The following is a 12906-nucleotide window of genomic DNA, read 5'->3' on the forward strand; positions in this document are numbered from 1 at the left end:
CATAAAGAAGCAGCAAACAAGCTAACAGCTCTTTCAAAAGCTTTGGTTTTACCACCTTGTTCATAATCACAGTTACAACTGTGAGCACTTTGAAGCAGTCAGTAAAATACAGCCAGTTAATAGTCACAGTAAATATCTGCTGTTTGGATCAATGCTCAGCTTCTGTAGTCATCCGGCAGGATTACTCTGATCCCACGAATCCCCACTCTCTTGCTGCAGGACAGCAGCACTGCAGAAGGCAGGCTGCAGGATCTCTACCTTGTTCATTTAGGACCACCACGCAGATTTAAAACGCACGGCGCGTCCGATCCGCGGTGTCACTGCCGTGCACTGTGAACAGCCGCGGGGTGCGCCTGCTCAGCCGTAGCTGCTGAGGAGATGTGTACATCTGCCTCCCAGCCGCACTGACAACAGCCTGTTTTCTTTTTCAGCCTAATTCAGAACTGACTGTCAGGGCTCTTGTGCAAACACTTAAATCTGGGTCAATTAATCTGATGTATGACAAGAGAGCGTAATATCTGCCCAGAGCTGTAACTGATCTGTACAACTTTCTGCAGGAGTGTGTGTCTGTTTCCCACTCTGCCTCACCACCATTTCAGCCCTTTGGCTCTGGGTCACTGACCGTCTCCTTGCACACCACGGAGGACACCCACCACCCAGGACACCCACCCAGCACAGCCCCAGGTCCCACAGCTTAGTTGAATATTTTAAATAAAAAAATCTTTGAGGAGACAGTGTTAAGCCTTTCCTTCATTGACAGATGACCCAACTATATCACTGATTTTAGTAAAGACAATCAATGTTTTTCCATCATATCTTATATAAAACATATGGATTTTGTTTTAATGCATATATACAGATAAAAGAGGGAAGGAGCTTTATGAAAGGGCACTGACCTGCTTGATCACAGAAGCCATTTTGAAATTTACACAGATAAATGTACAAATAAAAGACCCAAACCCCCGGTCATCTTTCTCTCCTAAATATTTATTATCCTCTGCCTAGAAAAAGAATTTCCATCTTCTGTTTCCCTGAATATCTGAATTAAATTCTCCAGCAGTTTTCTAATTCCACATACTTTGTGCATATCACAGCAACACTGTTTCCTGATCTAATCTGTTTTCCAGAGAGCTTGCTTTCAAACAATTAGCTACATCAGGATTTCTCCATAGCAAATCAATTGTTGATAGCTTTGGCTCAGCCAGATATAAGTTTTAGCATGATGACATGCCTCTCAAAAGAAATCACAAAAGATGGCAAGTGGCTCTTACAGTAAGCCTCTCAAAAATAAATTACAGTTTCCATACCATGTAGCCCTTTGATTCTGATTTTGTTTATCCTTTACCCTTTCAGTATATTTCCCAAATATAGAACAAGACAGACATGCTCCAATGACTCTTCTTTGGTAAGCTGTAATTCCTTGCAAAACTCCTTTGAAGTTGGTACTAAGCAATGCGAGGAAGACTGGCAAAGTCCAACCTAGTCCCAATGCAAGTAAGCTTAAAAAAAAGGGGGAGGGGAATATAACAGAAACAGAAAAATAAATAGTGAATATAACAGTATGCTCAATAACTCAGTGACAATAAGGCAACACTTCATGCAACCTATGTTGCATGACCAGTCCAGGCCAGTCTTAGCAGGTTCATAAACTGACAGTGATACCTTTGGGCAAGGATGGAAGCACAACATACAAGACAAGGGCCAAGTCAAGAAAAAACCTGCGCTTTCTGAATTCATGGTGCGTAAAATCTTTTAGATCTTTCCATGAATTTGTCCAAATACTGTATTTTCCTCTTTTAAGAGAAATCTTTAGGAAGCTAATTTTATAAGACTGCTGGAACCACGTGCCACTGAAAGGATTCATTTCAATATTTCCCCTATTTCATGAAGTTACCTCTGAAGAGAAGCCACCCACCCTTAAATGAAGCAGAAGCCCTGGTGATGGTGGCAGGCTTGTTCACCACACGTGATGCCAAGCGTACAGCGAGTAGTGGAGGTTCAGACAACTGATTACAACCAATGCAGCTATCGCAGCTTAACGAGTTACTGCTGATTAGCTTAAGTCCTCATGACTGGCAACTTTCATTCCTTGACTAAGGCAAACATAGCACGTTATTTTTTACCTGTTTTCATTATGTTTCAATATTTATAAACAAATACAACCACTTTACTTCTCATGAGTAATCCCATGATTAAGTTTTGAATAAAATGAGTACAACGCCCCCCCCATTTAAAGTTTTCAAGTAGTTACTGGCAAACACGGTTGAAGGCCATAAACATTTGTTCAGTGCTGCTAGGCATCCTGGTGGGAAATCTGATCTTTTTGTTCTGATCAGTCCAAGAAAACCCGTGACTTTTTTCCTCCAGTGATTTTACTGTAAAGATTTTATGAGCCTGTGAAAGGAATTGCAGGAAGCCTGGGCATTTTTCTCAGTAGTCATCTGCAGAGGAGCTGAGTTATCAGCACGACTGAGAGTGCTTTATAGGGGTCAGCCTCTGCCTCTGAAGAGTCAGCTGTATGCACTGAAAGCGCCTCTAAACATGTATGAGAAATTGTTGTGTATGGACCAGAGAGTAAAAGCTAAGCTTGTGCTGAAGACATTCACATTAATGCCACGCTGTTTGCTCTTCCCGAACTAGATATCATTGTTGCACGGCCCTGCACTCACAGAGAGGAGACGCAGTTCAAGGACTGACAATAGATAAATTTTTTAAAACATTTTCTCTCTTTTTATTTGTTTTTCCTGATGGTTGCTACAAGCAAAGGAGGTATTCAGAAATGTAACTGCACGATACAAACACAGGCAGCAAACTAAGTTGACGGCATGAAAGGTGTATCTGAGAACACGGAGTTGACAGAATCGGAGTCGGATTTTGTTCGAGTAGTTTTTAAGATACTCTCAGCAATGATATTATCATTAGGAAACAGTTTTACTTTCCCATTCTGACTGTGTTTTGGTTCGTGCACAGGTTCCAGGAAAACCACCCGTTTACCAGTGCTAGCCTTCTTTTCGTCGGCTGGCAGCTCTTGCGGCGGCGTGGAATTCAGTATGGATGAGTGGGCACTGCTTTGGTTCAGCTTCCTCTTCCTCCTTTTCGCCTTACATTGACACGGACAGGGGGTCAGATAGAGATACAGCAGTACTAAAACAATGCTGGCTACGCAGGCAGCAAGGGTGGTAAAAGCTGTATTAAATGCTTCATGAGCGTGGGACCTGTTCACTGTGAAATTGCTAACATTTATTCTAACCTCTATGGTTTCATTTAATAGTCTTTTCTTATTTATTGCGATGCAGGAATACAGCCCTGAGTCCTCTAGCTGGGCATCTGTTATCTCCAGGCTGCCGTTACGAAACACCTTAAAGTTGTCGGTCTCCCTGTCTGGCTCCAGCAATCTATTGTCTGGACTAACCCAAACAAAGTGCGTGCCCGCATCGCTGATTCTGCTGTCACAGTGTACAATCAGCCTGTCACCAACCTGGGCATCGTGAATAAACCCAAAGGCTTGGAAAGAGCTGTTGACGGTGCTTTCAGAGCAATTCAGAAAGTTGTCGTGCAGCAAAGGCAGTTTATTGTAACCTCTCGGGTCTGATTGCAACAAACAGGTGTACTCGTTTTTGAAGTCCACCACCGAGCTGAAGTGCCTTTGATACCAAAAGATTAGCATGGAGTACAGCATACAGTCACAAGAAAATGGGTTGCCATGAAGATAAATTCCACTAAGATGTTTGGCCGGCACTGAACTCAGGCGCTGAATAGGCATCAACTGGATGTGATTAAAGGAAATGTCCAGCAAGACAAGGTCTGTCAGTTTATGTTTTCCAGTGTACAAGTCCAGCGGGAAATGCGAGAGCAAGTTATAGCTTAAGTACAGCTTCTGCAATTTGTACAATCCTCCGAAGGCTGAAGACTCTATCTGTGTTATCTGATTGTTATACAGCAGGAGAACCTCCAGTGCCCTTAGCTCCTGAAACACAGGGCTGCCCAGCGTCTTCAGGCTGTTGGATGACAAGTCTAGGTACTTCAGATTCGGGGTTGTGGAAAAGCTTCCGGTCATAATGCTGCTAATGCTATTATGATTGATTATTAAAGTGTTCAGTTTCTCAAACAGCACTGGCACCCATTCAGGCTCCAAAAACCCAATTCTGTTATAACTCAGATCCAGCCTTTTCATACATTTATAAAGATTTCCTGGCACCCGAGAGAGGTTCTTATTGGTGCAGCTTACGATATCACTGGCACAGATGCAGGCTGTTGGACACATCCCCGGGGCGCTGCCACAAACGCTCACTGTGAAGACCAAGAGGCATGCCAGTCCTTTGCAGTTCACTCTAAAAACTCCAAGCTGAGTAGAAATTGTCTGCCAGTTTAAAGACATTGTCACTGTCTCTTAGCTGTCTCCCAGTGCTCCTTGCCACAGATTATATGTGCGGTTAGCTTTGCACTAATCGCTGTCAAAAGAGGGACACAGAGGTACAGCACATTAACATTTACGATCCATACCCTGCTTGATTTCTTATGCATGCCTTTTGAAAAACACAGGGAATTAATACCTAATGTTTCATGCAGTTAATTATAAAATCTAGTTGCTCTTAGGTGATGTAACCTTAACATTGGTTTTATGTAAACATGACATTCTGCACTCATGTAAATACTCACACTACAGATACGATATTTTTTTCTCTTCAAAACCATTGCAACTATTCTTCAGTCTTGGACCAAGGAATGCAATTTCTGACAGTTCATAAAAAAAATAAATCAGAAACGTTCTTCTGTGGAACATGACTGGGCAGTGGCATCGCCTACCTGTTTACAAACCAACCCAGATAGAAAACTCCTGATACAGGAAAGAAAAAGCCTCATCCAAAAATTTCTTGTCTAGTGGGGAGCAGTTACAACATGTGTTTCCTTCCAATCAGAAAATGTCACACATTTTCAAGCAAAGAATTTTCTCAGACTACTTAGCTTTAAATGTCATATGAATGTCTTTCCTTTTTTTTACCTTTTTTTTTTTTTTAAATTCAGTAACTGATAGTTCAGGTAGCAACAGCCTATTTTTAAAGTTATGCAAGATGTCCAATTGGAATATTTTGTATTCTGCCACTTCTAACTTTGCCAAAATAACTGTTGAAGAGGAAATTTTCTATGTCTGGTGCCTACCTCAGGCACAAGTTTTGGGAACTTTCAGTAAGAATGAGTCAGCCATTTCTCAAAACTTATAAAGGAAAAAAAAAAAAGCTCATACTTAAATAGTAAGAACAAAACCAACCATACTCTTTTCTGAGAATATTTTAGTGTCACTGTGGTTTGAAGCAGGGACGTAACATTTGACAGGGTAGTGAATCCCTAGGGAATCCAAGGCATATGCTTTTTGCCATCTCCTAAGAAAATGTACAGGTACTTAGCAGTACGTACATTTCTGTTCACTTGTGCTCTCCCTGGATATCCGTGAAGAGTTTGTCAGTAAATTCCCAGGTGATTCCATAGGCATTGATTATCCCCACCCCTTCACAGCTCAAACGCGGTATTCAGCTCCCACATATTAACCTCATACTTGTTTCTGCAATCTCACCCACCCGTTGGTACGGTATCTGAGCAGGACAAACCCCACAATGTCTGCTCTGCGCTGCTGATAGCGGCTGTGGCCAGGAGCTGGGACACTGCCTGTGGGCAGCAGGGAGGAGAAGAAAGAAGCAACCTCAGATGGAAAGCAGCAGAATGAAAGGGGAAGTTGTATTCTCTGATGAGGCAAGAAGGATGAAGAAAGGATGAGTCCTGAGTACAATACATTAAAATCAAGACCTAAAGGGTGAGGACAGCAGGGCAGAGAAGCAGCCAAAGACGGGGAGAGAGGGAAAAAAGAGGATAAGAGATGCATAGGGAAGGAAGGGCAAAACCAGGGAAGGAGGATGCTCATGGCGCATCATCATCATTACTAATGAAGCGACTGAGGAGGAGGTAGTTTGAGGATGCAGAAGTCAGTTAAGGCATGTAAGACTGGAAAAGCAGATAGGGAGGGTATAAAGGGCAAAAAAAAGGGTTAAGCAGAAGAGAAGCAAGAGTTTCAGGAGGTGAACCTTGGAACACACTTCTCTGGAGAATTTGCATCTATTACTTATGAATCTAAGATTAACTATGCAATTAATTAATATATGTGAAATGTGAATTTCCACTCTCCCTCAGTTCCTCATTCCCCTCTTCTCTAACCCTCTGCCAATCTGGCAGGCTGCTGTCTTCTGCTGACAAATCTTCTACCCTTAAGTCAAGTGGTAAAAGATGTGCTATGAATCTAAAGAGCTGAACCTTCTAATGACCCATTAAAAGAAGAAATATGAAGGCAGCGGGATGGGACAATTCACCTTTCACAAGAATTTATATATACAATGGCTTTAAATGTATGCATTCCTAAAAACTGTATTAAGGGAATGGCAAGACTGCCAAGTCAAGTACTCAAAAATTAAAAAGTGTCAGAATTTAGGTGTTCTCTGCCATTTAAAGTTTTATATACAGTCCTTAGTTACATGATTGCTTAAATTGTTTTCCTCAAATGACTGCACAAAAAACCTGTGCACAGGATCTGAGGAAGCGCAGGGAAAAGAAAGGATGATTACATCAAGAGCTCAGTAAATGCCTATACCTGAGAAGTGGAGCATATCCTCTCCTCTGCCAGAGAATTCCTGGGAGCTTAGGCAAATTATGTGAACTGGCAATTGTTAGAAAATAATGAACATATTACAGTCCACAGCCTGACACTTAGAAAATAAGGAACCTCTACTTATTAGTAAGTTTGGGAAGGATTGATCTGAAGAAGTGCTGAGATGAGAGTCAAACTGCTGACTGTAGCTGGCACTTCTGCTTCCCTGTCTATGAAAGGGATATAACAACATGATCTTAACTATAGGAATTTTGTAAAAATAAATTAACTGATTAGAAAAAAAAGCTTAGCATCAAGATTCATAAAGTCTTTTAGGCTTTTACATCCTACTGAAGTATCTAACTGCACGTGGCTTTCAGTGGGAAGTTAGAAACCCAGAATAATTATTTTTTTAACCAGTCCTAAGCACCTAACTTAATTGTTTTTGCTAGCTGGCTAGTCTATGGCAACAATTAATAGATGCAAGTTCTTCTAGAGCGTAAGACCTATGAAAACATTATAGAAATGATCATCAGGAAATAATTCAGTACCTCAGTGTGGATTTGTGTGGCATGCCGTACATAAGGTATAATGGAAACACACTGACAGATGAAAAAAGAATTTAGTAACTGCTCATTTAGTTAGTATATTGCATGAAGCAAGGTATCTGAAAACCACATACCATAAAACTCTGTGCGTGAAGACTGCACTATAAAGCATCCCCAAAACGGGAGACAAACCGCTGTTGCATAGGTTGCCTGTCCCACTAATATTTGAATGTCTGATTCTGCAACCTGTACAGCCTAACTTTGAATGTAACTGCACATGCAAAAAGATGAATGGCACTATCAAAAATCAGCTCCTACGCTGAATATAACTGTGAACCTGGAGGTACTCCAAATGGGACATACTAGGTCAATGATCAATTTTGGAAGGGTCACCAAGTTTAATACACTAAATAGCCTTGCATGTTTGTTTCTGTCCATACCTACAACTATCTCACCAGATACTCTGAGCTAGTCTGCAACCAAATTCCAAGGGCAGATCAGTGGTGGTGTAAATCAGCATAATACCTCTGAGTTCTAAGGAGCAAAAATAGTTTGTAAGGGCTGAAAACTGGCTTGTCCATTTTCAAAGCTCATTGAAGTTGCCAAATGAGAACTGTTTTAGGTAACTTGCCTAGCCTGACGAGGCAAATCCAACTTATAGACATCTTAAACATACCATAGGGCACACAAGACTGTTTGGATAGTACTCTGACAAGCAGAAACCTTCCTTGCCATGCCAAACTCACAGTGCGGTACCTACATTCCCAAAAGGTTCTTTGCCTTTTTTGAGAGTAGGACTGTCGAATTGCAACTTGCTCCTCAACATGTGTTCCCCAAAACTTCAGCATAAATTACACAGGATGGTCTGCAAAGCCAAGCATGCTCAACATAAATATTTATAACCTATGTGATCATTTGAACTTCTTCAGAATGACTGCATAAACATTTCTGGGTTAGCAATGTGTACGTGTTAAATGGCAATGAAGAACAAAGCCTACAATCAACCGTATATTAAAAAGTGGCATTTTGTTTCTTCCCAGTAATGTTACTTCATGTCTTAGAAATGTACTATTTTACAAACTTCAATATTATGTATTTTCTCAGGAGAGATACTGCTATTAAATACTATTAGCTAACATGTGCCAAAAGACTCTGGCTAAGTACTTCACCATAATTTCTGAATGAGCTGGGTAAATAGCTTTTTTTGATTTATAGTAAAGTGAAGGGCATGGTTGGGAGTTTTGTACTTGAATTCTCTTCAAAGAAATAATTTCTTTGTGGTCTTCAAGTGTGACATTTTAAGTTCACTGCCAAAAACACGGTACGCCCTGAGATGAATCATCTGTGCAGTAATGGTGCACATGCTTCTTAACTGAGAAGAAACGCAGGACATACATCATAGGGAATATCCTCTGTTGTGAGGAACAGCTCAATTGACTGCAGCAGATCAGCTCCTAGAGAAGTTGATGATTTGGCTTTTGGTTTTGATCTTTTTAATGTGTGTGTTTGTTGGGGGTTTTTTGTTATTTTTTGTTTTGTTTTGTTTTTTAATAATGAGCACCTACAGCTGCTTCTGGAAAAGGGGAATGCTGTGCAACCGTAACATCCTCACCATTAGTTATCACTGCAAGGTCAACTAATGTTCTAAACACTCATTTCCACTTTCTCTGGGCTCTTTCCCACTAATGCTATACTAACAACCTCTATACCAGCTTTCTCTTCCCCTGTGTGTTGGTTTTGCGTGGCAAGGTTTTGGTAGCGGGGGGGCTACAGGGGTGGCTTCTGTGAGAAGCTGCTAGAAGCTTCCCCTGTGTCTGACAGAGCCAATGCCAGCCGGCTCCAAGATGGACCCGCCGCTGGCCAAGGCCAAGCCAATCAGCACCTCTGTGATAACATATTTAAGAAAGAAAAAAACAGTTAGAGAGCATTTTTGCAGCCAGAGAGAGGAGTGAGAAGATGTAAGAACATCTGCAGACACCAAGGTCAGTGCAGAAGGAGGGGCAGGAGGTGCTCCAGGTGCCGGAGCAGAGATCCCCCTGCAGCCCGTGGTGAAGACCATGGTGAAGCAGGCTGTCCCCCTGCAGCCCATGGAGGAAGGATGGGGGGGTGTAGAGATTCCACCTGCAGCCCGTGGAGGACCCCATGCCGGAGCAGGTGGAGACACCCGAAGGAGGCTGTGGCCCTGTGGGAAGCCCACGCTGGAGCAAGCTCCTGGCAGGACCTGTGGCCCCGTGGAGAGAGGAGCCCACGCCAGAGCAGGTTTGCTGGCAGGACTTGTGACCCCGTGGGGGACCCACGCTGGAGCAGTTTGCTCCTGAAGGTCTGCACCCCGTGGAGGAGACCCACGCTGGAGCAGTTTGTGAAGGACTGTCTCCCGTGAGAGGCACCCCACGCTGGAGCGGGGGAACGATGAGAGGAGTCCTCCCCCTGAGGATGAAGAAATGGCAGAAACACCGCGTGAGGAACTGACCGTAACCCCCACTCCCCGTCCCCCTGTGCCGCTGAGGGGGGCGGAGGTTGAAGCCGGGAGTGAAGTTGAGCCCGGGAAGATGGGAGGGGTGGGGGGAGGTGTTTTTAAGATTTGGTTTTATTTCTCATTCCTCTACTCTGTTTTGCTTAGTAATAAATAAGATGAATTCCCTCTCTAAGTTCGGTCTGTTTTGCTCGTGATGATAATTAGAGAATGATCTCTCCCTGTCCTTATCTCGACCCGTAAGTTTTTTTTTTTCGTTGTACCTTTTCTCCCCTGTCTAATGAAAGAGGGGAGTGATAGAGCGGCTCTGGTGGGCACCTGGCCCTCAGTCAGGGTCAACCCACCACACCCTGAAAGTACCTTCAGGCTTGTTGCTGTTTCTTCCAGGGAAACCCGTACACCCGGCCGTCTCCCGGTTCATTTGAGACTTTGCTAAAAAATCCTTATGTGGCACATCTCTTAATTTAAGCAGTGAATAGAGGTCTGGAGATCACAAGTCACCTGAATGCTTTTGAAAACATTACCATCAGTCTTTTCAATGTTAAACAAACTGGATTGATAAATGCTTGACAGTAGGAATAACATCTTCCTGTACATTGGTGATGCAAATAGTCTCACATCTGGCTGGCACTTTCTGCACAGTGAAAATGCAAATATTTGCACACAACCCCCCTGTACTACTGCAGGAATACTGCTGAGCCTCTAGAAACCTCAAATACTAGCAAATATTAAAGATCTCAGTCCACCCTCCAGAAGATCCACACCATTTCTACATCTCCTAGCTCTTTCCCTTGTGCCACATCTCCTGTGACTGTCTCCTCTGACTCCCCTGTCCCCCAAGTCTCGCCAGCCCACGAGTCACTCACGCACCTTTCCATTCTGCGTGTGTATGTGGGATGCTGTCGGAGGAATTATCCCCATAGTGGCCATCTCACTCCAGTCTCCAGGCTCTACTCTGCTTTTGGCATTCCTGAGTGGGAAAGGTGCTTTCTGCATCAAATCTGCCTGACAGCTGTGCTCAGCATTTCTGACTGAGCAGATCTGGATTACCCAGTCATCGTAATGCATGAGATTTAGTGAACATGATGGATCGGAGATTAGGGACTGTTGGTGAGCTACATCTGGGTGTTGTCTTGATACGCTGGACTAAATCCCTGAACTGGGCTAAGCTGCGCTTGATGCAGGACCTAACAGTGATGAAAAAATGGCTTTACATCACCTTTGCAGCAAGCTGATCCTGAGGTCAGTCTGGCAAATGGAGTGGTCTCGCTAGCCAGCACTTGGCCAGACCTCAATAGTGCTGAATTAGAGATGAATTTGTCCTACTAACCTTAGCCAGCTAAAACTATCTTCTCCCACTCATCCCTCACTAAAGATTGATTTTTTTCTGAAGACAGATTTTTTTTTTTTTTTTTTTTTTTGCACTCACTTGGCTTAAAGAAAACTGAGACACAGATGAGCAACTGGGTGACGTACCACAGAGCCCGAGTTGGACTAATTGTCAGCAGTCTGTCTACGGCAGTACCAGCTGCATGAAGTCAACACTCTACAGCTCTTATCCCTCTTGAGAGAGTACAAGGGATATATGCATCAGTGAAACAAGAAATGCATCGTTTTTACCATGTTACTTTGTAAATCAAGCTGCACCCTAGCTTAAACCTTGCAAATTACTTCAGTTGCTAAGGAGATCAGCAAATAATTAAGAAAAAATGCAATGATAAGCGGCAGTGCCTGTTACACTATCAGTAATCAGTCTCCAAGCAATGCCAGATCTTACGAAAGTTTAGTTGCCCAGCGTAGGATCCTCAACGCCTCCAAAAGCTTCTCTGACGGGCTAAACTTCACAGAAACCCCCTTGCCTAAGATGGGAGGGGGCTCCTAGCAGGCTCCCGACGGAGGCCCGTCCGCTGCCACCTCCAGATTCCTACCGGGGGTCGGCGAAGGGCAAAGTTTCGCCGAGACCGGTGGCCGAACGGGCTAAGCCAGCATCGCTCCGGGGGCACCCACGACGTCCCCTCGCATCGCTCACCCACCCACCCACCGGAGGAGTCTCTGACCGCCTTCCCCGGGCAGGCTCGGCCACAGCCGCTCCATTCCGCGGCTGAGGTAGGGACCGGGTCTCCCCCCTCCCGCTGCCGGGATGCGCTCGCCGCCGGAGCCGGGGGCTTCGCTTGGGCGGGCTCGGGGCGGACTTAGTCCGCCCCGAGCCCGCCCAAGCGAAGCCCCCGGCTCCGGCGGCCCCTCTCAGTCCCGGCTCCTGCCCCTCCGGACCCTACCCACCCGCCATAGCCCGGCTACCGGTGGGATGTCTGCTCCGCTACCCCACCGGGCAGCATTACCTGGAGCTCCCGGCGGCTTCTTCATGTCCGGGGAGCGCGATGCCGGCCCCGCCGCCGCCGCCAGCCCCGGCCCCGCATGCTCCGCTCCGCTCCGCCGCCGCCGCTACCGGCGAGGGGAAGTTGGGGGCCGCCGAGAGCGCTGCAGCGGCTCCGCTGCGCTCCCCCGCGGGCACAGGCAGTGCTGGCCCGCTGCCCCCGGGGATGGAGCGGAGGCCCGGAGCCCGGTACCGGCGGCGGGTGAGGAGGGAAGGCGGGAGACTCCCGGTCACAGCGGCGCCGGGGTTTTTATCCCCTCCTGCCTCCGCCCTCCCGGTCCTCCCCGCCGCGCAGCACCGGACTCATCGCCGCTTCCCCCTCGACGCGCTCCCGAGGGTTTCCGCGGCAGCGGGACGAAGCCGTCGGTGCCCCGGGGGAGGAGCGCGCCGCCTGCCCCCGCTCCGCCCCTCGCCTCCCCGGGGGACCGCGTCCCCGAGTGGGGGAGTGCCCGCTGCTCCGCCCCGCTCCGCACCTCAACGGGTCGCTGCCCACGCCGAGCGAGGGCAAAGCTCCCCCCCCCACCCCCCCCGCCCGGGTAGGCTCAGCCCCCTCCGGTGCAAACCAGCCCCGAGCCCACCCGGCAGCTCCTCAGCGGCCGGGCTGGGGGCAGGCAGCCCGGCTCTGCAGCCGCCGCCGGGGAGGCAGGGTTTTCGGGAGGGCGCAGCAGAAAGATGCGGTCCCCGTTAAATGCATTAAAACTCCCCGTGAGCGGAGATGGAACCGCAGGGTGTTCCAAAGAGGCAGATAAATTTAAAAGGCATTGTGTTAGCCCTGGAAAACAATCCTCCGGTTAATTAAATGATCAAAACTCGCGGAGGATCTGTAGTAAACTGGGCTTTAACGAAAACAAAAGATTCTACCAAATGATACAAGGGG

General features: G+C 46.1%; 1 protein-coding gene across 1 annotated transcript; it reads right to left on the reverse strand.

Annotated features, from left to right (window-relative positions):
- Positions 1–2707: 2707 nt before the first annotated feature.
- AMIGO2 (adhesion molecule with Ig like domain 2) lies at positions 2708–12421 on the reverse strand. The gene is made up of 2 exons (XM_075745458.1): positions 11995–12421; positions 2708–4451 (listed from the first exon to the last, which is right to left on the reverse strand). Exon 2 carries the CDS (start codon positions 4376–4378, stop codon positions 2813–2815), a length of 1566 nt encoding a protein of 521 aa, XP_075601573.1. The 5' UTR covers positions 4379–4451; positions 11995–12421; the 3' UTR covers positions 2708–2812.
- Between the last annotated feature and the right edge of the window lie 485 nt (positions 12422–12906).

The sequence above is a fragment of the Balearica regulorum genome, chromosome 1, assembly GCF_011004875.1.
Source record: "Balearica regulorum gibbericeps isolate bBalReg1 chromosome 1, bBalReg1.pri, whole genome shotgun sequence".
Taxonomy (NCBI): domain Eukaryota; kingdom Metazoa; phylum Chordata; class Aves; order Gruiformes; family Gruidae; genus Balearica; species Balearica regulorum.

What these genes read in the sequence shown, in the direction of transcription:
- AMIGO2 (XM_075745458.1), bottom strand. Translation starts at nt 4,378, where the DNA reads ATGTCTTTAAACTGGCAGACAATTTCTACTCAGCTTGGAGTTTTTAGA.